Below are 26,080 nucleotides of genomic sequence, written 5' to 3' on the forward strand. Positions count from 1 at the left end.
CTGGCACGTAGTTCCCTACCTGGATGAGTCTCCTCGTCACTTATGCTCTCCAGCGTCAAGTCTTTAGAAAGAAAAACACCAGGATAAGTCATTAGAGAGAGTGACTCACCCGCTCCTCCTACTTTAGCTGAAGCTGAATGATGGGCTATTCTCCCACCCCACACTGCTTCATACATGATCCCCTCATCTTTCTTCTGGGTTGACAAACCTTCCTACAGCTTCTTGGGCCAGAGTTCTATACTGGCAAAATCACTTTCATGAGAACCCCAAGCCTCTTTCCCAGCAGGAACCCAGAATTGGTTTCTATACACTGATGCTAGCAAGTTTTTCCCTCAGGAAGTGAGTTATTTCATGGTACATACCGTTTTCTTTCCAAGCTGTTATCTGCAATTATATAAAAGAAAACATGAGAATCAGATTCTGCTGTGCGCTTCACACAGACCTGTTATTCTCTGGACAACAATAAAAAACCAGAAGGCAGTAGACTGATTGAGCCATAGGTCAAAGTCCCCAAAGCCTAGCACAGAGGATAGCTATAGAAAAACAAGACCTTTATTAGCAGAATTTACCTTTAAATTTAATTTTATATGCAAATGCACAATGCTTAATCTAAGGAGGAAAAGTGGTATTGTGGAAAATGTCTCAGCATTCCAGGGATACTGGATGCCGTCATTGAAAAGCACACTAGCGGACCATGTATCAGTTGGGAAGACACGCCTACTGAATTCCAGCCCCACAAAGAGAATAGTGTACAGTGTACATAATGTGCACTGCCAGATTTTCATATCAAAATTAATTGAGAAGTAAAGCAATCAGGAAAGCAACATTGCTGTAGAAGACAAAAACAGTGGGTCTTACCTGGACATCATCATCATCATCATCACAATCAACATCACAATCAATGTCATCATCATCATCATCTTCGTCTTTGTATTGTGGTGAGCATCTTAAAAACAGGTCGTGTTCAGGATGAGCTGGAAGGACACAGAGGAAAGGTCAGTGCACCGGTGGTTAGTGACTGTGAGTCACTCAGAGAGCTTTGCTGGATGTGGTGTATGGAGGTGGTTGATTAACAAGTATGGACTGAGTTGATGCTGGGCTGTACCCCTGAGTGGAAGAGGGATGGCAGAGAAGGGGAGCAGGAAAGACATGAGACATGGAGGCCTTGGCCTTGTACTAGAGGCATCAGGCAGCAACACAAAACAGTCAATCCAAAATGGAACTAAAATGCACACTGAGGGTCAATGGAAGAGTGCCTTCCTCCCTCTCATATTTGTGTGTGTATATATACCTATATATATATATATTTGATGCCTATTTTTTCAGACATACAAAATATTGGTGTAAAAAATCAAAAATTTCTGTCAGTCATGTTAGATCTAACTTATCAGCTGTCAACATGAAGATCCTAGGAAGTAAAGAAGGTACAAATAAGTGGAAAGGCATCCTGTATTCATGGATAGGAAGACCAAACCTGACTAACACACAATACTACACAATGATCTACACACTCACAACAATTATTGTTAAACTGGTAACAGCTATCTGTGCGGAAATGGAAAAGATAATCCTACTATTTTAATGAATTTTATGTGCTTCAAGTAACCATGATGATGTCAAAAAAACAGTGTTAGAGAATACACATTCATGAGATTAAAATCCACACACACACAAAATACAAAAATTCAGACAGCATGGTTCCAGCACGCATAAGTTTCACAAGTATAGAGAGCCCAGAATTGAATGCACACATATACAGTAAACTGATCTTCAACAAAGGTGTCAAAAACACACAATGGGGAAAGGACAGCCTCTTCAACAAATGATGGTAAAACTGCATATTCTCATTCAAATAAAGACAGAATGCTGACAATGTGCTCAATGTTATACTTCTCCCTCCATTTCCAAGACACTGGAGCTTTTGCAGGGAGCCCAGAGTGAATTTTCATTCTGTCCTCCACACCCAGGAAGAGCTCTTGACACCAGAAGTAAGCAGGAAAAACAGACAAATGAGTGTGCTGCCAGGAAACCTAACAGTTCATAAGGTGAGGATTAATCTCTCCTATGCATCTGGGCACATCACAGAAGAATTCTGTCTCCAGGAGTAAGTAACTGCCTGTGACAGAATTGCATCCCAAACAAAAGACTTTGAGATTTTGCAGTGGCAGAGGCAGAAAAGAGCAGGTGTTCTAGAAAGATCATCTTTAAATAATAAATAAGAAGAGGTGATTGAAAACACAGGATACTCAAAAGCCCATAAACATAGTACTTCTCACCATGATGACATTAAACTCTAAAAAGAACAAACTTCACTTATATTTACCTTTTCTTTTTCTCTTTCTACACCATCCCTCAGCCTCCCAAGCAGCAGGTATAACATGAAGGTTCCTGGAAATGCTGTTTTATTAGACCCCATCTGATGTCTTGTTGCCTACCTGGAAAGGCATCCTCTTCCCTGCTGAGATTCTCCAGAATCCACTCTTTAGAACCACCAACATCAGGATAAGTCAGTGAGAGCTGCACTCACTTCTCCTACTCCAGGTGAAGACACACTGGCTCACACAAAAGCTCCTGGTTGGTCCTCTGGGTTCACACACATTTCTACAGCCCCACTGGTCATAGTTATACACTTACAAAATCATTTGTTCTCACCACACCCTCAATATTTTTAACAGGAACCCAGATTAAGGTTTCTATATATTAAAGCCAGCAAGGTTGTTTCTCAGAAAGTGAGTTAGTTCAAGGTACGTACCCTGGTCAGGCAATGGTAAAATCTGCAATGAGACAAAAGAAGATGCCATGAGGATTAGATCAACTCTGCTGCACCCCTTACACAGATCTGTTAGTCTCCTGATGACTTCACAAAACTACTTGTGAAACACTGGTGAGTCAAGGTCAAAGGCCAAACATTCTAGCATAGAGGACACGTGTGGAAAAGACAAGAGCTTTCCCCACAGAATTTCTTTGAGGTTGATTTAGGTTGGTAAATGCACAAGGCCTCATCCAAGGAGAAAAACTGGTGTGGAGGAAAATGCCTCTGCATTACAGCTGGTGATGGACGCTGTCCTCAAAACACCCCAGTGTGTCATGTATGAGATGAAAAGAAACTCAGACCGAACTCCACCCTCACAAAGAGAATTGTGTATGAGGCCGGGCGCGGTGGCTCAAGCCTGTAATCCCAGCACTTTGGGAGGCCGAGACGGGCGGATCACGAGGTCGGGAGATCGAGACCATCCTGGCTAACACGGTGAAACCCCGTCTCTACTAAAAAAAAATACAAAAAAAAAAAAAAAACTAGCCGGGCGAGGTGGCGGGCGCCTGTAGTCCCAGCTACTCGGGAGGCTGAGGCAGGAGAATGGCGTGAACCCTGGAGGCGGAGCTTGCAGTGAGCTGAGATCCAGCCACTGCACTCCAGCCTGGGCGACAGAGCGAGATTCCGTCTCAAAAAAAAAAAAAAAAAAAAGAGAATTGTGTATGTTGTATATAATCTGCCTTGTCATATTTTTATGTCAAAATTAATTGAGAAGGAAAGAAATCAGGTGAAGGAAATAATGTATACAGTGGTCCATTTTTAACACAAAGTGCTTTGAACCGGTCTAGGTCAGCAAAGGACAGAAGAAATAGGATATGCCAGACTCCTGCTTGGATGGGCAATGCCTGCTTCTTGGGCCCCCCTCCTCCCCACTTAGTTGCCCTCACTTCAACCAAAGAAGTTTAGTCTAAGATGAAAGTTTACTAGCCTGCAAAATAGCTCACTTTGTCTGTTCTTATCAGCCTGCCCAGCTACTTAGGTCATAAGTCAAATACTTGAAGAGCCCCTGAACTGACTAGGATGGCAATGCATTATGGGCTGCAACAAAATGCAGTAAGACAACCCTAGAAAAATACCTAAACTCCTCCCCCAAAATCAATAGGCAACACCTGGGAAGATTGTGACTCCACAGTACTCAGCCTATGAGGAACCACGAGAGGGACCTGCACACTAGGGGATAAATTGCTTATTGAAACTGTGCTGGGTGTGTCTGCCCATCAGACACCGGATCTTGCAACATTGTCATGAAAAGTCTCACTTTCAGCCAGGTGGGGTGGCTCATGCCTGTAATCCCAGCACTTTGGGAGGCTGAGGTGGGTGGATTACCTGAGGTCAGGAGTTCAAGACTAGCCTGGCCAACATGCTGAAACACTGTCTCTACTAAGAATACAAAAATTAGCTGGGCATGGGACACATGCCTATAATCCCAGCTACTCGGGAGGCTGAGGCAGGAGAATACATTGAGCCCAGGAGATGGAGCCAAGACTGTACCACTGCACTCCAGCCTGGGCAACTGAGTGAGACTCTGTCTCAAAAAAAAAAGAAAGGAAAGGAGAGGGGAGGGGAGGGAGGAGGAGGGGAGGGGAGGTAAGGGAAAATCTCACTTTTGCTGTTTTTCAGCTCCCTGAGTCCATTCTTTGGGTATGGACTGGTGAGTTTGTTTCTCACATCAGAAAACCAACATTTCCTTAGAAGACAAAGAAAGGTGGTCTTACCTGGCCATCATCATCATCATCGTCATCATCATCATCCCAATCATTAATTTCACTTCGTGGTCATCTTCATCATCAGATTTTTAAACAAAATAATTACACACAAAAACATTATTACATTTAAACAAAATTTCCATTTACAAATACATATTCCATTACATATTTTACCTTTTCAACATAAAATAATTAAAATAAAAAACCTAAAAAAACAGATTAATATCTAAATATGACATGTCCAACACACCCTAACATTTAACTTTATCAATATTAAATTACACAATCATTCACTTTCATTCATTTATTATATTTTTACAAAACTACCAACTAAATACATGTAACAATTGACTCTACCAACCACAACAACACTTACAAACCAAACATAATAACCTTCCCACCCTTATATTACTTATTCATTCAACACATATTTCACTTTTCCACCCACCACACCTAATTACACTTCACATAACATAATACACCACATACACTCTTAACAATTTTACCAAAACAAATCTAAAACAATCATTAATTATACACACAAATTTATACACAACAATTTCAAAAATATAATTTTAACATCTAATTCACACATCATCCCCAATATACAAAACAACATACTTTTTACCATACATATAACTATTACCACATAATCCAATCATTAATTTCACTTCGTGGTAGGCTTACTAAACTCAGGTTGTTCTCAGAAGAACCTGGAAGGACACAGAAGAAAGATCAGTGCCCTGGGTGTTTGTGACTGTGAGTCACTCAGGGAGCTCTGCTGGATGTGCCATGTGGAAGTGGTTGATTAACAAGCTTGGACTGCGTTGATGCTGGGCTATTCCCCTGAGTGGAAGAGGGATGGCAGAGAAGGGGAGCAGGAAAGACATGAGACATGGAGGCCTTGGCCTTGTACTAGAGGCATCATGCAGTAACACAAAACAGTCAATCCAAAATGGAACTAAAGCACACACTAAGGGTCAATGGAAGAGTGCCTTCCTCCCTCTCAAATGTTTTAAAACTCTTCAAAACACACAGCATTTTCTTAACGTATTCAAGACCGTGTAAGTACACTAGGACCCAATTATGCTGATACTACATCTAACATCTATTTTAAAGGATTAATTACTTAATTAATAGTGAAATGGATTCAATTTTACCCAAATTACTCTATTCTACTGATCACATATATATATATATATATTTTTTTTTTTTTTTTTTTTTTTTTTTTTTTTTTTGAGACAGAGTCTCCCTCTGTTCCCCAGGCTGGAGTGCAGTGGCATGATCTTGGCTCACTGCAAGCTCCACCTTCTGTGTTCACACCATTCTCCTGCCTCAGCCTCCCGAGTAACTGGGACTACAGTCACCCACTGCCACACTCGGCTAATTTTTTTGTATTTTTAGTAGAGACAGGGTTTCACCATATTAGCCAGGATGGTCTGGATCTCCTGACCTCCTGATTCGCCCACTTCGGCCTCCCAAAGTGCTGGGATTACAGGCATGAGCCACCGCACCAGGCTGATCACAATTTCGTTTTCATAGAGGTCATTTAAAAAATGAAATATTAAAATGCTACAATTAAAAATAGTCATGATTTCCTCCTTGTAAGTCTTCTTCTGGAACCAGGGTGTGTGCACACAACCTTTTGGGCCCCTGTGATCAGGGGCTTCAGCAGCTCTGTGTCACTCTCCCTGAGGAGATTCCCTAAAAATCAGGCTTCATTCTAACAGGCCAAACTCACACAGCCTGCGCAACCTACACCAGTGAAGTTGAGAGTCGTGACTCTCAATACTTTCTGCCATTAGGATAAATTTCCAGGTTCAAATATACATGATCTACTGAAATGAGGAAATGTATACCAACACAAATGAACACATCCATGAACAAATGTCCATGAGTATGGGGGTGATTTTTGGTTAACTAGCTTATATAATATTTTTCATTTGAGGCCTATTCATTCAGACATACAAAATATTGGTATAAGATGTCACAAGTTTGGCCAGGCATGGTGGCTCATCCCTGTAATTCCAGCACTTTGGGAGTCCGAGGTGGGCGGATCACAAGGTCAAGAGATCGAGACCATCCCAGTCAACATGGTGAAACCACATCTCTACTAAAAATACAAAAATTAGCTGGATGTGGTGGCATGCACCTGTAGTCCCAGTTACTCGGGAGGCTAAGGCAAGAGAATCACTTGAACCCGGAAGGCAGAGGTGGCAGTGAGCGGAGATCACATCATTGCACCCAGTATGGTGACAGAGTGAGACTCTACTCAAAAAAAAAAAAAAAAAAAAAAAATCACAAATGTATATCAGTCATGTTAAATCTAACTAATCAGCTGTCAACATAAAGATTCTAGAAAGTAAAGAACTTACAAATAACTTGAAAGGCATGCCGTATTCGTGGATAGAAAGACTAAGCATGACTAACACACAATACTACACAAATGATCTGCAGACTCACAACAACTGCTATTAAACTGGCAGCAGCCATCTGTGCAGAAATGGAAAAGATAATCCTAAGACTTTAATGGATTTTTGTGTGCCTCAAATAGCCATGGTAACATTGAAAAAGAATAGTGTTAGAGGAAGCACATTCATGGACTGAAATCTACAAAAAACAGAGAAATTCAGACAGCATGCTTCTAGCATGAGGGCACCCATAAGTATCACAGATATAGAATCGAGAGCCCAGAATTAAATGCACACATACAGAGTCAGCTGATCTTCAACAGAGATGCCAAGAATACACAACGGGGAAGGAAAGCCTCTTCCGCAAATGATGGTTAAACTGCACATGCTCATTCAAAGGAAAAATTGAATGCTGACAGTGTGCTCAAGGCTGTGCTACTCCTTCCATTTCCAAGACACTGGAGCTTTTGCAATGAGCCCAGAGTGAATTTTCATTCTGTCCTCCATGCCCAGGGAGATGTCTTCATACCAGAGGTAAACAGCAAGGACAGACAAATGAATGTGCTGCCATGAAACCTAACAGTTCATAAAGGTGAGGATCCATTTTTCCTATGCATCTGGGCACACCGCAGAATTTTATATCCAGGATTAAGTAACTGCCTGTGACAGAACTGTGTCCCAAACCAAAGGCTCTGATATTTTGCAGTGACACAGGCAGAAAAGAGCAGGTGTTCTCAGAAAAATAATCTTTAAATAATAAAGCAAGAAGAGGTGATCGAAAAGACAGGATACTCAAACGCCCATAAACATAGTACTTCTCACCAAGATGACGTTAAACTCAGAAAATAACAAACTCAGCTTATATTTACTTTTTCTTTTTCTCTTTCTACACCCTCCCTCAGCCCCCCAAGCAGCAGGTATAACATGAAGGTTCCTGGAAATGCTGTTTTATTAGATCCCATCTGAAATCTTGTTGCCTACCTGGAAAGGCATCCTCTTCCCTGCTGAGATTCTCCAGAATCCACTCTTTAGAACCACCAACATCAGGATAAGTCAGTGAGAGGTGCACTCACTTCTACTCCAGGTGAAGACACACTGGCTCACACAAAAGCTCCTGGTTGGTCCTCTGAGTTCACACACATTTCTACAGCCCCGCTGGTCACAGTTATACACTTGCAAAATCATTTCCTCTCACCACACCCTCAATATTTTTAACAGGAACCCAGATTAAGGTTTCTATATATTAAAGCCAGCAAGGTTGTTTCTCAGAAAGTGAGTTAGTTCAAGGTACATACCCAGGACAGATGACGGTGAAATCTGCAATGAAACAAAAGAAGATGCCATGAGGATTAGATCAATTCTGCTGCACCCCTTACACAGATCTGTTAGTCTCCTGATGACTTCACAAAACTACTTGTGAAACACTGGTGAGTCAAGGTCAAAGGCCAAACATTCTAGCATAGAGGACACATGTGGAAAAGACAAGAGCTTTCCCCACAGAATTTCTTTGAGGTTGATTTAGGTTGGTAAATGCACAAGGCCTCATCCAAGGAGAAAAACTGGTGTGGAGGAAAATGCCTCTGCATTACAGCTGGTGATGGATGCTGTCCTCAAAACACCCTAGTGTGTCATGTATGAGATGAAAAGAAACTCAGACCGAACTCCACCCTCACAAAGAGAATTGTGTATGTTGTACATAATGTGCCTTGTCATATTTTTATATCAAAATTAATTGAGAAGGAAAGAAATCAGGTGAAGGAAATAATGTATACAGTGGTCCATTTTTAACAAAGTGCCTTGAACCCGTTTAGGTCAGCAAAGGACAGAAGAAGTAGGATATGCCAAGCTCCTGCTTGGATGGGCAATGCCTGCTTCTTGGGCCCCCCTCTTCCCCTCTTAGTTGCCCTCACTTCAACCAAAGAAGATTAGTCTAAGATGAAAGTTTAGTAGCCTGAAAAATAGCTCATTTTGTCTGTTCTTATCAGCCTGCCCAGCTACTTAGGTCATAAGTCAAATACTTGAAGAGCCTCTGAGCTGACTAGGATGGTAATGCATTGTGGGCTGCAACACAATGTAGTAAGACAACCCTAGAAAAATACCTAAAACCCCCTCCCCAAAATCAATAGGCAACACCTGGGAAGATTGTGACTCCACAGTACTCAGCCTATGAGGAACCACGAGAGGGACCTGCACACTAGGGGATAAATTGCTTATTGAAACTGTGCTGGGTGTGTCTGCCCATCAGACACCGGATCTTGCAACACTGTCATTAAAAGTTTCACTTTCAGCCAGGTGGGGTGGCTCATGCCTGTAATCCCAGCACTTTGGGAGGCTGAGGTGAGTGGATTACCTGAGGTCAGGAGTTCGAGACCAGCCTGGTCAACATGGTAAAACCCCGTCTCTACTAAGAATACAAAAATTAGCTGGGCATGGGGACACATGCCTGTAATCCCAGCTACTCAGGAGGCTGAGGCAGGAGAATTCATTGAGCCCAGCAGATGGAGGTTACAGGGAGCCAAGATTGCACCACTGCACTCCAGCCTGGCCAACTGAGCGAGACTCTGTCTCAAAAAGAAAAAAAAAAAAAAAAAAAAAAAAAAAAAAAAGGAAAGAAAATCTCACTTCTGCTATTTTTAAGCTCCCTGAGTCCATTCCTCGGGTTTGGACTGGTAACTTTGTTTCTCACATCAGAAAACCAGCACCTCCTTAGATGACAAAGAATGGTGGTCTTACCTGGGCATCATCATCATCATCATCATCATCATCATCATCATCATGATCACCATCATAATCTTCACTTCGTGGTAGGCTTAAAAAACTCAGGTTGTCCTCAGAACCTGGAAGGACACAGAGGAAAGATCAGTGCCCTAGGTGTTTGTGACTGTGAGTCATTCAGGGAGCTTTGCTGGATGTGGTGTATGGAGGTGGTTGATTAACAAGCATGGACTGCGTTGATGCTGGGCTATTCCCCTGAGTGGAAGAGGGATGGCAGAGAAGGGGAGCAGGAAAGACATGAGACATGGAGGCCTTGGCCTTGTACTAGAGGCATCATGCAGTAACACAAAACAGTCAATCCCAAATGGAACTAAAGCACACACTAAGGGTCAACGGAAGAGTGCCTTCCTCCCTCTCAAATGTTTTGAAATTCTTCAAAACAAACAGCATTTGCTTAACGTATTCAAGACCGTGTAAGCACACTAGGACCCAATTATGCTGGTACTACCTCTAACATCTATTTCAAAGGATTTATTACTGAAGTAAAAGCCTGTTTTATTGGTGAAATGGACTCAATTTTACCCAAATTACTCTATTCTATTAATCACACATTCTTTTTCACACAGATCATTTAAAAAGTAATACTAAAATACTACAATTAAAAACAGTCATGATTTCCTCTTTGTAAGTCTTCTTCTGGAATAAGGGTGTGTGCACACAACCTTTTGGGCTCCTGTGATCAGGGGCTTCATCAGCTCCTATGTCACTCTCCCTGAGGAGAGTCCCTAAAGGTCAGGCTTCATTCATACAGGCCAAGCTCACATGAGGATAAGTTTCCAGGTTCAAATATACATGATCTACTGAAATGAGGAAATGTATACTAATGAACAAATTCATGAAAAAATGTCCGTGAGGACAAGGGTGATTTTTTGGTTAACTACTTTACATAATTTTTTTTTAATTTGATGCCTATTCATTCAGAAATACAAAATATTGGTATAAGAAATCACAAATTTGGCCAGGCGCGGTGGCTCATGCCTGTAATCCCAGCACTTTGGGAGGCCGAGGTGGGCGGATCATGAGGTCAAGAGATCGTGACCATCCTGGCCAACATGGTAAAACCATGACTCTACCAAAAATATAAAAATTAGCTGGGTGTGGTGGTACATGCCTGTATTCCAAGCTACTTGGGAGGATAAGGCAGGAGAATCACTTGAATCCGGGAAGCGAAGGCGGCAGTGAGGAGAAATCACATCACTGCACCCCAGTATGGTGACAGAGTGAGACTCTGTCTCAAAAAAAAAAAAAAAAAAAAGAAAAAAGAAATCACAAATTTATATCGGTCATTTTAAATCTAACTAATCAGCTGTCAACATAAAGATTCTAGAAAGTAAAGAACATGCAAATAAGTGGAAAGGCATCCTGTATTCATGGATAGGAAGACTAAGCATGACTAACACACAATACTACACACATGATCTACAGACCCACAACAACTGCTATCAAACTGGCAACAGCCATCTGTGCAGAAATGGAAAAGTTAATCCTAAGACTTTAGTGAACTTTTGTTTGCCTCAAATAACCATGGTAACATTGAAAAAGAATAGTGTTGGAGGACGCACATTCATGAGATTGAAATCTACAAAAAAAACAGAGAAATTCAGACAGCATGCTTCTAGCATGGGGGCACACATAAGTATCACAGATATACAATTGAGAGCCCAGAATTAAATGCACACATACAGAGTCAGCTGATCTTCAACAAAGGTACCAAGAATACACAATGGGGAAAGGAAAGCCTCTTCCACAAATGATGGTAAAACTGCATATTCTCATTCACATGAAGAAATGGAATGCTGACAGTGTGCTCAAGGTTGTGCTTCTCCCTCCATTTCCAAGACATTGGAGCTTCTGCAGTGAACCCAGAGTGAATTTTCATTCTATCCTCCATACCCAGGAAGAGCTCTTGACACCAGAGGTAAAAGGCAAGGACAGACAAATGAATGTCATGTGTCTGTGCTGACATGAAACCTAACAGTTCATAAGGTGAGGATCTACTTCCCCTATGCATCTGGGCACATCACAGAAGAATTCTGTCTCCAGGATGAAGTAACTGCCTGTGACAGAACTGTGTCCCAAACCAAAGGCTCTGATATTTTGCAGTGGCACAGACAGAAAAGAGCAGATGTTCTCAGAAAAATCATCTTTAAATAATAAAGCAAGAAGAGGTGATCGAAAAGACAGGATACTCAAAAGCCCATAAACATAGTACTTCTCACCATGATGACATTAAACTCGGAAAATAACAAACTCGGCTTATATTTACTTTTTCTTTTTCTCTTTCTACACCATCCCTCAGCCTCCCAAGCAGCGGGTATAACATGAATGTTCCTGGAAATGCTGTTTTATTAGATCCCATCTGATGTCTTGTTGCCTACCTGGAAAGGTATCCTCTTCCCTGCTGAGATTCTCCAGAATCCACACTTTAGAACCACTAACATCAGGATAAGTCAGTGAGAGCTGCACTCACTTCTCCTACTCCAGGTGAAGACACACTGGCTCACACAAAATCTCCTGGTTGGTCCTCTGGGTTCACATACATTTCTACAGCCCCTCTGGTCAGAGCTATACACTTGCAAAATCATTTGCTCTCACCAGATCCCCAATATTCTTAACAGGAACCCAGATTAAGGTTTCTATATATTAAAGCCAGCAAGGTTGTTTCTCAGAAAGTGAGTTAGTTCAAGGTACGTACCCTGCACAGGTGATGGTAAAATCTGCAACGAGACAAAAGAAGATGCCATGAGGATTAGATCAATTCTGCTGCACCCCTTACACAGATCTGTTAGTCTCTTGATGACTTCACAAAACTACTTTTGAAACAGTGGTTAAGTCCATGTCAAAGACAAAACATTCTAGCATAGAGGACATGTGTGGAAAAGACAAGAGATTTTCCCACGGAGTTTCTTTGAAGTTGATTTAGATTGGTAAACTCACAATGCGTAATTCAAAGAGGAAAACTGGTGTGGAGGAAAATGCTTCTGCATTACAGTTGATGATGGATGCTGTCATTTAAAAACATCCTAGCGTGTCATGTATTAGATGGGAAGACGTTCCCACTGAACTCCACCCCAAGAAGGACTATTGTGTATGTTGTACATAATGTGCCTCATCATATTCTTACATCAAAATTAATTGAGAAGGAAAGAAATCAGGTGAAGGAAATAATACATACAGTGGTCTTTTTATTTTTTATTTTTATTTTTTTTGAGATGGAGTCTAGCTTTATCGCCAGGCTGGAGTGCAGTGGTGCAATCTCAGCTCACTGCAACCTCCACCTCCCAGGTTCAAGCTATTCTCCTGCCTCAGCCTCCTGAGGAGCTGGGATTACAGGCATGCGCCACCACACCTAGCTAATTTTTGTATTTTTAGTAGAGATGGGGTTTCACCATGTTGGCCAGGATGGTCTCGATCTCCTGACCTGTGATCTGCCCACCTTGGCCTCCCAAAGTGCTGGGATTACAGGCATGAGCCACCGCACCGGGCCACAGCAGTCCATTGTTGTTTTTTTTTTTTTTTTTGAGACGGAGTCTCGCTTTGTTGCCCAGGCTGGAGTGCAGTGGCACGATCTCGGTTCACTGCAAGCTCCACCTCCCGGGTTCACGCCATTCTCCTGCCTTAGCCTCCCGAGTAGCTGGGACTACAGGCGCCCACCACCACACCCGGCTAATTTTTTGTATTTTTAGTAGAGACAGGGTTTCACCGTGTTAGCCAGGATGGTCTCGATCTCCTGACCTCGTGATCCGCCCGCCTCGGCTTCCCAAAATGCTGGGATTACAAGCGTGAGCCACCGTGGCCGGCCACACAGCGGTTCATTTTTAAGAGAAAGTGCCTTGAACCTGTTTAGGTCAGCAAAGGACAGAAGAAATCCTAGGCTCCTGGTTGGATAGGCAATGCCTGCTTGTTGGGTCCCCCTTCCACCCCGCTTAGTTGTCCTCACTTTAACAAATAAGTTTAGTCTAAGTTGAAAGTTCACTAGCCTGCAAAATAGCTCACTTTGTTTGTTCTTATCAGCCTGCCCAGCTACTTAGGTCATAAGTCAAATACTTGAAGAGCCCCTAAGCTGACTAGGATGGCAATGCATTGTGGGCTTCAACAAAATGCAGTAAGACAACCATAAAAAAAAATACCTAAAGCCCCTACACGTCAATCAATATGTGACACCTGGGAAGATTGTGACCTCATAGTACTCAGCCTATGAGGAACCAGGGGAGGGACCTGCACACTAGGGGATAAATTGGTTGTTGAAACTCTTCTGGGTGGGACCGGGCATGGTAGCTCACGCATGTAATCCTAGCACTTTGGGAGGCCGAGGCAGGCAGATCACTTGAGGTCAGGAGTTCAAAACCAGCCTGGTCAACATGGTAAAACCCCCATGTCTACTAAAACTATAAAAAAATTAGCTGGGTGTGGTGGCAAGCGCCTGTAATCTCAGCCACTCAGGAGGCTGAGGCAGGAGAACTGCTTGAACCCAAGAGGTAGAGGTTGTGGTGAGCCAGGATCATGCCACTGAATTCCAGCCTGAGCGGAAGAGCAAAACTCTGTCTCAAAAAAAAAAAAAAAAAAAACAAAGAAACTGTGCTGGCTGTGTCTGCCCATCAGACACCCGATCTTGCAAGACCATCATTAAAAGTCTCGCTTTCTCTGTTCTGCGGGCCTCTGAGTCCATTCTTTGGGTGTGGATGGGTGAGTTTGTTTCTCACATCAGGAAAGCAACATTTCCTCAGAAGGAAAAGAAAGGGGGTCTTACCTGGGCATCATGATTGTCTTCCTCACTTGGTGGTAGAGATTTTAAATTCAGGCTGTCCTCAGGGGGAACTGAAAGGACACAGAGTTAATGTCAGTGCCCTGGTGGTTGGAGACTGTGAGTCCCTCAGGGAGCTTTGCTGGATGTGGCATATGGAGCGTGGGACTGAAGATTCTGAGACCATCTCAGAGAAACAAATATGTTCAAGTAGTGAGCATGAGGGAGTCTCACCAGATACCTCGCATCTTAGTCAGGGCCTGGACCTAATAAGACTCTTGCATTCCCAAGTCCCAGAAGATATTAACCAATCAAAACTCAAGGCTTTGATGTTTGCTGTAACATAGAAAGGAAAAACTGGTCTTCTGGAAAAGGTAATTACTAAAATCAGAGCAAGGAAAAAAATGGTTACAAAATGGTTAAAAAAAATGGTTACAGCACACAAAGCCCATGGACACTAATGGTCTCCTCTCTATCTTATTAAAATACAAAAGGAATAAGTCAGACTTCTACACATATCTCCTTTGGTTCTGACTTTCTCGCCCTTTTCCTAGGTTCCAAAGAAACAGGTGTCACCCAACTGCTCCCAGAGATCCTCCTAGAGTATCATTCTCTACCTGCAGATCTGCCTCACTGCAGCTGCCCTCATGGACGGTGTCCATTGGCCAATCTTTAGAGACAAAAACTCCACAAGAAATTATTCCAGAGAGCAACTCGCCCACCCTCCTACTCCAGGTGAGGCCACACTGGGTTACGCGAGATCACTCTGCCCCTCCCTCGGTGTTGTCAGACTCTCCCTGGGCTCTGGGGAGTCAGAGGTCTCTAGAAAGGCATCGCTCACACTTGCCAGCCTTTAACTGAGAAAGAAGAACTGAAGGAACCATGTTTCAACTTTTTCCTTCCACTGGCCCATTATAGGTCTCACCTCCAATCTCACAGCCCTGAGATTCCCACTTTGATGTGCACGCTTTGAGTTACAGGAGTTCAACAATCAGCCCCTCAGCCAGGCTCACAGCAGATGTGAAAGAGCATTCTGTTGGGCCATTGCACGGTGGCTGTCGCGATGAGATTTTTTTTTTTTTTTTTTTTTTAATTTTTTGAGACAAAGGTTCACTCTTGCTGCCCAGGCTGGAGTACAATGGCATGAACTCAGCTCACTGCAACCTCTGCCTCCCGGGTTCAGGCGATTCTCCTGCCTCAGTCTCCTGAGTAGCTGGGATGACAGACATGCAACACCATACACGGCTAATTTTTGCATTTTTAGTAGAGATGGGGTTTCACCATGTTGGCCAGGCTGGTCTCACCATGTTGGCCAGGCTGGTGGGTGATCCACCCGCCCCGGCCTCCTAAAGTGCTGGAATTACAGGTGTGAGCCACCATGCCAGGCCCTGAACTTTTACTTGTAAATATTTAAATGTATTGAAATATGAGGAGGCACATATATGACTGACAACCACAATAAATGACACAGGAAATCCAGACATGAGGAAGACATGACCCCCTCCCCTGGTGTTTTCTTGTGAAATGGTTTACAGCTGTGCTCCCACCATACATTTATGGTAACTTCCTGGGCATGTGCACAAGGCCCAGTCACTGTGTGGGGCTGGGGATATGACAACAATGAGGACAACATCCAGGTCCAGAGGGATTCCAGCAGGGGGCGCATGTGCACACAGGGGAAGACCGTGGCCCTGCACTCCCTGTCTAGACCGGATCAGAGCAGCAGGAGCCGAGGGGCAGGGGCACCTCACTGTCCTCAGGAGCTCAACCTCATCTCCAGGGACCCTGACTCAGAAGCTGGGGCAGGCTCCAGGGTTGGTGTAGGGCTCAACAGGCTGGACAGGCTGAGAAGGGAACATTTCCACATGTGCGCTAGATCCCAGCCCAGGGCTGACCTAGAACTCACCCCAGGGATGAGTTCACTACAGTGCCCATGGGGCCTAACATGTTCTCCCCAGGACTGAGCTCTGGGGTAAGGACTAATGAGGAAGACACAGTCACTGCCCTGGCAGGAAACACCCGTAGCCAGGGTTCCTCTATCCACCCTGTGGGAAGACACAACACAGATAGAGTTTGACACTGAAGATTCCAAACCTTCTATAAAATAAGTGGAAACTGATGTGTTCTGGATTCCACAGAAGAGTTGCAAGGATGAGCTGGACTCTGGAATCAGTCCCCATCCCTTTGCTGGCTCCTGGTGCACTGGAACTCATGTCCCTCCCCACCTCCCCTGGTACTAGTGCTAAGGGGCTCTGTCCAGTTGAAACACATGTCAGCCAGGCATGGGGGCTCACGCCGGTAATCCCAGCACTTTGGGAGGCCGAGGTGGGCAGATCGCCTGATGTCAGGAGTTTGAGACCAGCCTAGCCAACATGGAGAAACCCCATCTCTACTGCAAATACAAAAATTAGCTGGGCATGGTGGTGCATGCCTGTAATTCCAGCTACTCGACAGGCTGAGGCAGGAGAATCACTTGAACTTGGGAGGTGGACGTTACAGTGAGCTGAGATCGTACCACTGCACTCCAGCCTGGGTAACACAGTGAGGGTCCCTCTCAAAAAAAAAAAAACAAAAAAAAACACATTTCTAGGCCAGACAACCCTTGGCCAATACTGTCTCCTCAAGGACCATTCCTCAAGTGACTTCCAGGAGAGGTGAAAAGGAAAAACTCATCTGTCCTACGCCCAGAAAGATCAGGCCTGGGACCTGTCTGTGTCTGTCCTGACTTGTGTCCTGTCTGCTCTGTGTCAGAGAAGTGGGGACCTGATTCCTGTTCTGCCTCCTCACCAATTTCTGCTGGTGTCACTGCCATCGTCACACAGAGATGGAGGAGACAAGAGAAAGCAATGAAACTCCATTCTTGAGGCATTCAGGATGATGTCCACACCATGCTCTCGGCACACAGGAAGGCCAGGTCCTGCTCACTCCTACTCAGAAGGGTTCTCAGAGATATGAGTACTAACCTTGTTAGCTATTTCTCCTCTGCTCTTCTCTTTTATTCTTCTTTTTGAGATGGAGTCTCACTCAGTCATTCAGGCAGGAGTGTAATGGCTCGATCTCGGCTCACTGCAACTTCCGCCTCTTGGGTTCAAGAGATTCTCCTCTCAGCCTCCCAAGTAGCTGGGATTACAGGAACCTGCCACCACACCCAGCTAATTTTTGTATTTTAAGTAAAGACAAGGTTTCACCAGGTTGCTCAGGCTGGTCTCGAACTCCTAACCTCAGGTAATCCACCCATCTCGACCTCCCAAAGTGCTGGGATTACAGGCATGAGCCACCGCACCCGGCCATGGATTGGAGCATTTCTAAGGCTTGAGGTAGTCCTGTTATTAAATACAATGCAGTATCTTCCTGATCCTTCCCTGCTTTGACCAAGTGCTGAGGAATGAGCCCAGCACTGACAGATGTTGACCTGCACTGTTCTATGTGAACCCTTACACTTCTCAGAATCTGTGAACTGACCAGAAGCCTGTGGGCTTTCTATGTGTATTTCACAGTAATGTCCATGCAAACGTCTGTTGTTCCATGTACCTTTTGCTACCCTGGGTTTTGTGACCACTGGGGCCCCATTTGATGATGGGCAAAGTTTGGCAGCTTATAGGTCACACAGTTCCAGGGGCACACATAGGTGCTGGAACTCCCTGGTGTGGGATCCTGTCACCAAGCCTGAGTGATGACACAGGTGAGTAATACAGACCATCAACACTGGGACCCATTTCTGGGTTCACTTTTGCCTCCTCCATTCAGGAGGTCAGAATCTGGGTTCACTCCTTTCTGCACTCTCTCCAGCTAAGGAGTAGGGATATTAAACTGACCTTCAGGTACAGCTGTGGTGAGGGAGGAAAGAGGTCATTTATGTAAAGTGTATGGTGGTGCTGAAGTTTTGCTTCCTTTTTATTAGAAGACATGACTCTGGAGGCTGAGGTGAGAGGACCACATAGGCCAGGAATTCAAGAAAAGTGACACTTGTACTGTGCTGGGCATGGGGGCCACATTTTTTGGGGAAAACACACATTTACAAACACACTCACACTCACTACGCATGGATTCACCCCTAGCTACCTCCCAACCCTCCTGCACACAAACCCACACCATCTAAATGATACGGCTGTTTCCAGGGTCTCCAGTGGATGATCACAGTTCTTCACTGAGCCATCTGCTCCTCACACTGCACTCCAGGTCCTCACTCTTATCAGGAGCCGGAAGCCAGGCAGGCTCTCCAGACAAAAACAGGCAAGAGAGTCCCCCACGACCCATCACTTAGATTTGTCATCAGCAAGGGAGTGGTCTTAGAATATGAATAGTGTTAGAGAGGAGAACAACACACACTGGGGCCTGTCAGGAGCCAGGGGAAGGGAGAGCATCTGGATAAACAGCTAATGCACGCAGGGCTTCATACCTAGGTGAAGGGTTGACAGGTGCAGCAAACCACCATGACATACTTTTACCCATGTAACAAAACTGTACATCCTCACATGTATCTCAGAACTTAAAAAAAAAAAAAATTAAATTAGGGGCTGGGTGCGGTGGCTCGTGCCTGTAATCCCAGCACTTTGGGAGGCTGAGGCAGGTGGATCACGAGGCTAGGAGATAGAGACTGCTGCCCTGGCTAACATGGTGAAACCCCGTCTCTACTAAAAATATAAAAAATTAGCCAGGCGTGGTGGCGGGCGCCTGTCGTCCCTACTGCGGAGGCTGAGGCAGGAGAATCGCTTGATCCCAGGAGGCAGAGGTTGCAGTGAGCTGAGATCGCACTACTGCACTACTGCTTGGGCAACAGAGCGAGACTCCATCTAAATAAATTAATTAAATAAATAAATAAAATAAAAATAAGCTACCTTAAGGGATGGAAGAAAAGAAACAATCTGATCCTTACCTGGTTCCTTCATTTAGGTACCAAACTGGCTGGATAGGTCGGCTAGAGAATGGGATGGGGATTGGGGTATTTGAATTTTCATTGAGAAAAGGGCTCTCCCTTTTCTAGATAAAAAAGCCTCAACGACAAAGACAAGAGGCAGAGTCAGCCTTTGCCCCCATGTCCCAGGTCTGGGAGAGCTGGCTATGGGCAGGAGGGAGCTGGAAGCTGAGGATGTCTCTGGGGATGAGGCTATGGGAAGGGGGTGAGGGTGGCCACAGGTGTGCCAGAGAGTAAATGGCACCCATGGCTTTTTTACCTGTGAGCATCTTTTGGTTGCTGATGTGCTGCAGGTCGTGGCCCTCGGTGGCTCCCACATCCAGCTTGCCAGGCTCTACAGTAGTGGATTCTGATGTTGCAGCAGCCACAGCCTCATAAGTATCAGATTCATAACAGGGTTCCTCCTCCCCCTTGCACCAGCCACAGCTGGAGTCGATACAACAGGTCAGTATACACCCCATCGGGCACCCACACTCCACTCCTGCCAGAGCCTTTGATGAAACTGAAACGGTGCTGCCCGAGGAGCCACACTACTGAGGCTGGCACAGCACTTGTAGAAGCAGCCTGACTCCAGGCAGATCTGGGGCCTCAGTCACGACCTCCCAAACTGCCTGGTCTACGAGGTCGGGGACCTACTATCTTCTCTGAAAAATAAATGAACACAAGTGCCGAGAGGCACAAAAACTGCTGGAACACAGCACAGTCGGAGCTCCTCCTACTACTACTACTACCCGCTTCCGACTGAGGGCTGCTGGCCCTGGCTGATGCCTATAACCCACAAAGCTTCCTATGTCACCTGGTTACCAGGAAACAGCCAGGCCAGGCTAGTGACTCACAATGTCCAGCCCCACAGCCCCACTCAAGGCCTCACAATGCTCATCCCTGCTGCTGCCCATCTTGTGGCCACCCTGCCCCTCTATGCTGACTGCACTACTCAGGCTTTTATTCACCCTGGGCTGCCTGAGCTTTCCAGTCCTGAGAAAAGTGCAGGGGGGTTGCTATTGGAAGTCACCCTTAGCAATAAACTCAATAGAAAACCCTGGTACAGCCAGGAGTGGTGGCTCACGCCTATAATCCTAGTACTTTGGGAGGCTGAGGGGGGTGGATCACCTGAGGTCAGGAATTCGAGACCAGCCTGGCCAACATGGTGAAGCCCCATCTCTACTAAAAATACAAAACATTAGCTCAGTTTGGTGGTGGGCACCTGTAATCCCAGCTACTCAGGAGGCTGAGGCAGGAGAATTGCTTGAATCCAGGAGGTGGAGGTTGTACAGTGAGCCAAGATCGCACCATTGCACTCCAGCCTGGGTGACAAAGGTGAAACTGTCTGAAAAACAAAACAAAACAAAACAAAAAAACAAAAGAAAGAAAACCTCAGTTACTAAAGTCAGTTCCACCAGCATTTCTGTTTTTTCTGAGTTTGACAGCTTTCATTTGTACCAAATGCAGTTATACACAAATTTTTGACTGCTTTTCTAATTAAATGCTTCTCTCCTGTCCTACAAGAGTTAGTTCTTGTCTGCAACTTGACCATAGCTACGCCCAGGGCCCTGGTCCCACTCTCAGTAGAGAGTTATGGCTGTGTATCCTGAATGAAAGCCTGGGACACATCACACTTTCCCCTCCTGGTCTATAAAATAGGGACTGAACACATCCTTCCCAGCTCTGTAATGCTAGGACCTACCAACTCCCTTTTCTCCCTCTGTTTCTTCTTTCCATGGCAGGGGTACTCAGATATTTCTTTTATTTACTTATTTATTTTTTGAGATGGAGTGTTGCACTGTCCACCAGGCTAGAGTGCAGTGGCATGATCTCGGCTCATTGCAACCTCCACCTCCCAGGTTCAAGCGATTCTCCAGCACCAGCCTCCCGAGTAGCTGGGACTACAGGTGCATGCCATCACATCTGGCTGATTTTTGTATTTTTAGTAGAGATGAGGGTTTCATCATGTTGGTCAGGCTAGTCTTGATCTCCTGACCTCAGATGACTGGCCCACCGTGGCCTCCCAAAGTGCTGGGATTATAGGCATGAGCCACCACCTCTGGCCTCAGATATTTCTTTCACTAACAAATCATAAAGTTTTATTTTCTTATGCAAAATTGAGAACCCCACAGTGGGGTACCATTGGCCTCATAGGATAAAGATGAACAGTCAACATCTGGCAAGTATTATGTGCCTGACAGTTCCAACTGTGGCATACTCATTTAACCCTCAGAAACAGTCCCATTGTACACATTTTGGAAAAGTCAAGTAACTTCCCCAAGGTCCCACAACCGCTCAGTGAGTTCAGGCAGATGAGCAAACAAAGGCTTAGAATTCAGTTGTCTGAGGCTACACTGCTGGACAGTGGATGAACCTGGAATACAAAGGCTCATTCACTGTCCAGCACTAGAGTTTAAATAGAGTTTAAATTTTGTTCCAGAAACATGAGAGTCACTGAACCACACAGAAGTGAGGAGTCTCTATCAGACGTGTTTGCAGTGAAGTCTCTGCACAATAGAGAAGGACTGATGGAAGCAATGGGACCAATTAAGAGACATTATGTTGGGAGGCCAAGGTGGCTGGATCATTTGAGGTCAGGAGTTCGAGACCAGCCTGGCCAACATGGTGAAACCCCATCTCTACTAAAAATACAAAAATTAGCCTGGCGTGGTGGCGGGTGCCTGTAGTCCCATCTACTCGAGAGGCTAAGGCAGGAGAATCACTTGAACCCAGGAGGTGGAGGTTGCAGTGAGCCAAGATCACACCATTGAACTCCAGCCTGGGCAACAGAGAGAGATTCTGTCTCAAAAAAAAAGAGAGACATTATGTTCGTCTGGGAGAACAGATAAGGAAGTGACTGAAGTGGATGGAAAAGTTTTGTGATCATTTGGGAGACAGAACAGGAAGTGTTAGCTGATTAGATGTGGAAGAACAGGGGAAGTAAAAGGAAAAACAGGCTGCTAAGGCTCTAGTTGGAAGGACTGGGTAAATAACAGCGACTTTCTCCTACACAGAGAATGTAGGAAGAGGAAGCGATATGGGGAATAAGATAGTTTTCAGCTGGGCACAATGACTTATGCCTGTAATCCCAGCACTTTGGGAGGCCGAGCTGGGTGGATTATGAGGTCAGGAGTTCGAGACCAGCCTGGCCAACATGGTGAACCCCCATCTGTACTAAAATTATAAAAAATTAGCTGGGCGCAATGACGGGCGCCTGTAATCTCAACTACTCGGGAGACTGATGCAGGAAAATCACTTAAACCTGGGGGGTGGAGTTTGCAGTGAGCGAGATCGTGCCACTGCACTCTAGCCTGGCCGAAAGCACAAGATTCCATCTCAAAAAAAAAAAAAAAAAAAGATAGTTTTGGACTCTTAAGTATTACATTGAAATGGAGTTCTCTGGTAGAAAGTTGGATAGAAACTTCTATAGGCTAAGTCCATTCTGTGACATCACAACTCATGTTTTAAAAAATACACACCATTTATGAAATTTCCTAAAATTTACATACTAAATTTTAGTCATCATTTTCTTATGACAACCTATTAGTTACTACTTTCTTAGAGTAACTTTGAATTTACGATCGTCGTGAATGAGGTGTCATGTAAAATAAAGCTGTTATATAAAAACATTTAAATTTTATTGTCTGTCATCAGAGCACATAAAAAACAATTGAAGGCATGGATATGGCAGGGATTGCTTTAAAAAGCTGTGCCTTATAAGGGGAGTTGGAAAGAAAGGAGACTTGGGGGCCGGGCGTGGTGGCTCTTGCCTGTAATCCCAATGCTTTGGGAGGACTAAGCGGGCAGATCACTTGAGGTCCGGAGGAGTTCGAGACCAGCCTGGCCAACATGGCAAAACCCTGTCTCTACTAAAAATACAAAAATAAGCCAGGCTTGGTGGTGGGCACTTGTAATCCAAGCTATTTGGGAGGCTGAGGCAGGAGAATTGCTTGAACCCAGGACACGGATATTGCAATGAGCCGAGATGGTGCCACTGTACTGGAGCCTGGGTGACAGAGCAAGACTCTGTCTAAAACAAAAAAAAAAAGAAAAAAAAGAGGCCGGGCGCAGTGGCTCAAGCCTGTAATCCCAGCACTTTGGGAGGCCGAGACGGGCAGATCACGAGGTCAGGAGATCGAGACCATCCTGGCTAACACGGTGAAACCCCATCTCTACTAAAAAAATACAAAAAACTAGCTGGGCGTGGTGGCGGGCCCCTGTAGTCCCAGCTACTCAGGAGGCTGAGGCAGGAGAATGGCATAAAGCTGGGAGGCGGAGCTTGCAGTGAGCTGAGATCCGGCCACTGCACTCCAGCCTGGGCGACAGAGCAAGACTCCGTCTCAAAAAAAAGAAAAAAAGAAAGAAGACTTGGGGAATAGGGAGATTTAAGTGGCATTAAGTAAAGCCTGCAAATGTGAGCAGTGAGAGTTGAGGTACCTGAGTGTTCAGAAACGGCTGATGGGGTGAGTCTCATCACAATGGAGATGGCGTCTGCTTCTCATTTCTCTAATGGCCGTACCTACCACAGCACCTGGTCAACAGGGACTCAATACCTAATACCCCAATGAACACAGTAAAATTCAGCCAGTTCAAAAATATGTCCATACCCACCAACTTCCCTCATGGAGTTTTACTTCTTTCACTTACTGTAATGTTTTGAAGTTCATCCCTCCTGTGGCCTGTATCCATAGTTTCTTTTCTTTGTATAACTGAGCAGCACTCCACTGTATGCACAGACCACATGGGTCTATCCATTCTCTAGCTGACGGACACTTGGGTTGTTTCCAGTTGTTGCCTGTAGTGAATGAGGCTGCTGAGAACATTTATGTACACCTCGTTTTGGAACACATGCTTTCATTTCTTCTAGATAAATTCCTAGGGCTGGAATTGCTAAGTCAAATGCCTAATTTATGCTTAACTTCTTTTTTTGCCTTTCTTATTCATAGAAAATATTATACTGATACATAATATTGGACATTTCTATGAGGTGCATGTGCTGTTTGGTTCTGTGCATCCAACATGTCATCATCAAGTCAGGATATTTGGGGTATGGCCTTGAGTATTTATCATTTATATGTGTTGAGTGTATTTCAAGTTCTCTCTAGTAGCTATTTTAAAATATACAATACATTATTGCTAACCATAGTCACCCTATTCTGCTATCCAACATTAGAACACACTCCTTGCATCTAACTGTAAGTGTGTATTCATTGACCAACCTCTCTGCATTCCCTTTTCATACCCGGAGGAGAGAGGAAGGAGGGAAAGGAGCTGTGGGTGGCTGAATTAGGTCCAGGGATGGCTGTGTCCCAGTCCCGGGACCTGTCCATGTGCTGTGTTGTGTGGCCACAGGGACTTTACAGATGTGAGGATGTGAAGGAGCTTGAGGTGGAAGATGATCCTGGGTTATCTGGGTGGGTCCAAGGTGGGGTCCTTATAAGGGAAAGAAAGGCAGGAGGGTCAGAGTGAGAGCAGGTGTAGGGCTGGAGAAAAAGAAAAGAAGAGAAGGAGCGAGGGTGAGAGAAGACGGTGGGGGGTGGGGTGAGAGAAAGAAGAGTGGGAGAGAGATTTGAAGATGCTGAGCTCTGACTTTAAAGTAGGAGGACGGGGACAGGAGCCCAGGGTGTCCTCTAAAAGCTGGAAAAATCCTGGAAATCGATTCTCCCCAGAGCCCTCAAAAGGAGCCTGGCTGGGCTGGCACCCTAATTTTAGCACTCTAGGATTCATTTTGGACGTCTGACTCCAGACCAGGGAATCAAAGTGCGATTTTTTAAGCCTCTAAATTAGGGGTCATTTGTGACAGCAGCAGCCACAGCAAAGTCAAACAGGAGCCATGGGAGAGACTCCCTAGGATGCCCCGAGGGTCCCTCCCTGGCCCCACCCACAGAAACACAGGCCTAACCACTGCTGGTGCCCCCACCCCTCTAACACCCCGCTCAGCAGGAACCATGCAGGAGGGGCTGAGTGTGGCTGGGCCATGTTCTCTCCCCTCACACCTTCTTCTCAGAGAGCAGCTGGAGCCCCAGACCCAGGGAGCCTCCCAGAGAAATTCCCAACACAGGACGTGGTTTTCCACCTGAGGCTCAGGATCCAATGGAGAAGTGTTTCCCAAAAATGATGCTTCCTCCAAAGATGGCCAGTGACTTTCTGTACCAAACATCTGAGAAAATCTCCATGTCCTAGGGCTGCCAGGCAGTCACCTGTGCACATGTCGGAGCCCAAATCCCATCAATAGTGAGGCCTTGAGTAAAACACATCCCCACTGGCCAGGCGTGGTGGCTCAAGCCTGTAATCCCAGCACTTTGGGAGGCCGAGATGGGCAGATCATGAGCTCAGGAGATCGAGACCATCCTGGCTAACACGGTGAAACCCTGTCTCTACTAAAAAATACAAAAAACTAGCCGGGTGAGGTGGCGGGCGCCTGTAGTCCCAGCTACTTGGGAGGCTGAGGCAGGAGAATGGCGTAAAGCCCGGAGGCGGAGCTTGCAGTGAGCTGAGATCCGGCCACTGCACTCCAGCCTGGGCGACAGAGCAAGACTCCGTCTCAAAAAAACAAAACAAAACAAAAAAACACATCCCCACTTTTAATTATGATGAGATGCCTGGCCTCAGCATTGAAAACACCAACTTCCCTCAAGCAAAGACTTGTTTAGTCTCTTAGAAATGATGGAGCACACCAGCCTGAACAACATGGTGAAACCCTGTCTCTAATAAAAATACAAAAATTGGCCGGGC

The 26,080-nt window shown here is 45.1% G+C and overlaps 1 protein-coding gene across 1 annotated transcript; it reads right to left on the minus strand.

The window, feature by feature from the left end:
* Positions 1-413: 413 nt before the first annotated feature.
* On the minus strand, positions 414-20,286 carry LOC126964054 (aspartate-rich protein 1-like). Its single transcript, XM_050806910.1, has 9 exons — positions 19,623-20,286; positions 14,455-14,522; positions 12,400-12,421; positions 9,663-9,766; positions 8,225-8,246; positions 5,165-5,231; positions 1,106-1,176; positions 859-974; positions 414-533 (listed from the first exon to the last, which is right to left on the minus strand). The coding sequence occupies exons 1-9, from the start codon at positions 19,822-19,824 to the stop codon at positions 414-416; spliced, it is 792 nt and encodes a 263-aa protein (XP_050662867.1). The 5' UTR covers positions 19,825-20,286.
* Positions 20,287-26,080: the final 5,794 nt, after the last annotated feature.

The sequence above is a fragment of the Macaca thibetana genome, chromosome 10 (assembly GCF_024542745.1).
Source record: "Macaca thibetana thibetana isolate TM-01 chromosome 10, ASM2454274v1, whole genome shotgun sequence".
Taxonomy (NCBI): domain Eukaryota; kingdom Metazoa; phylum Chordata; class Mammalia; order Primates; family Cercopithecidae; genus Macaca; species Macaca thibetana.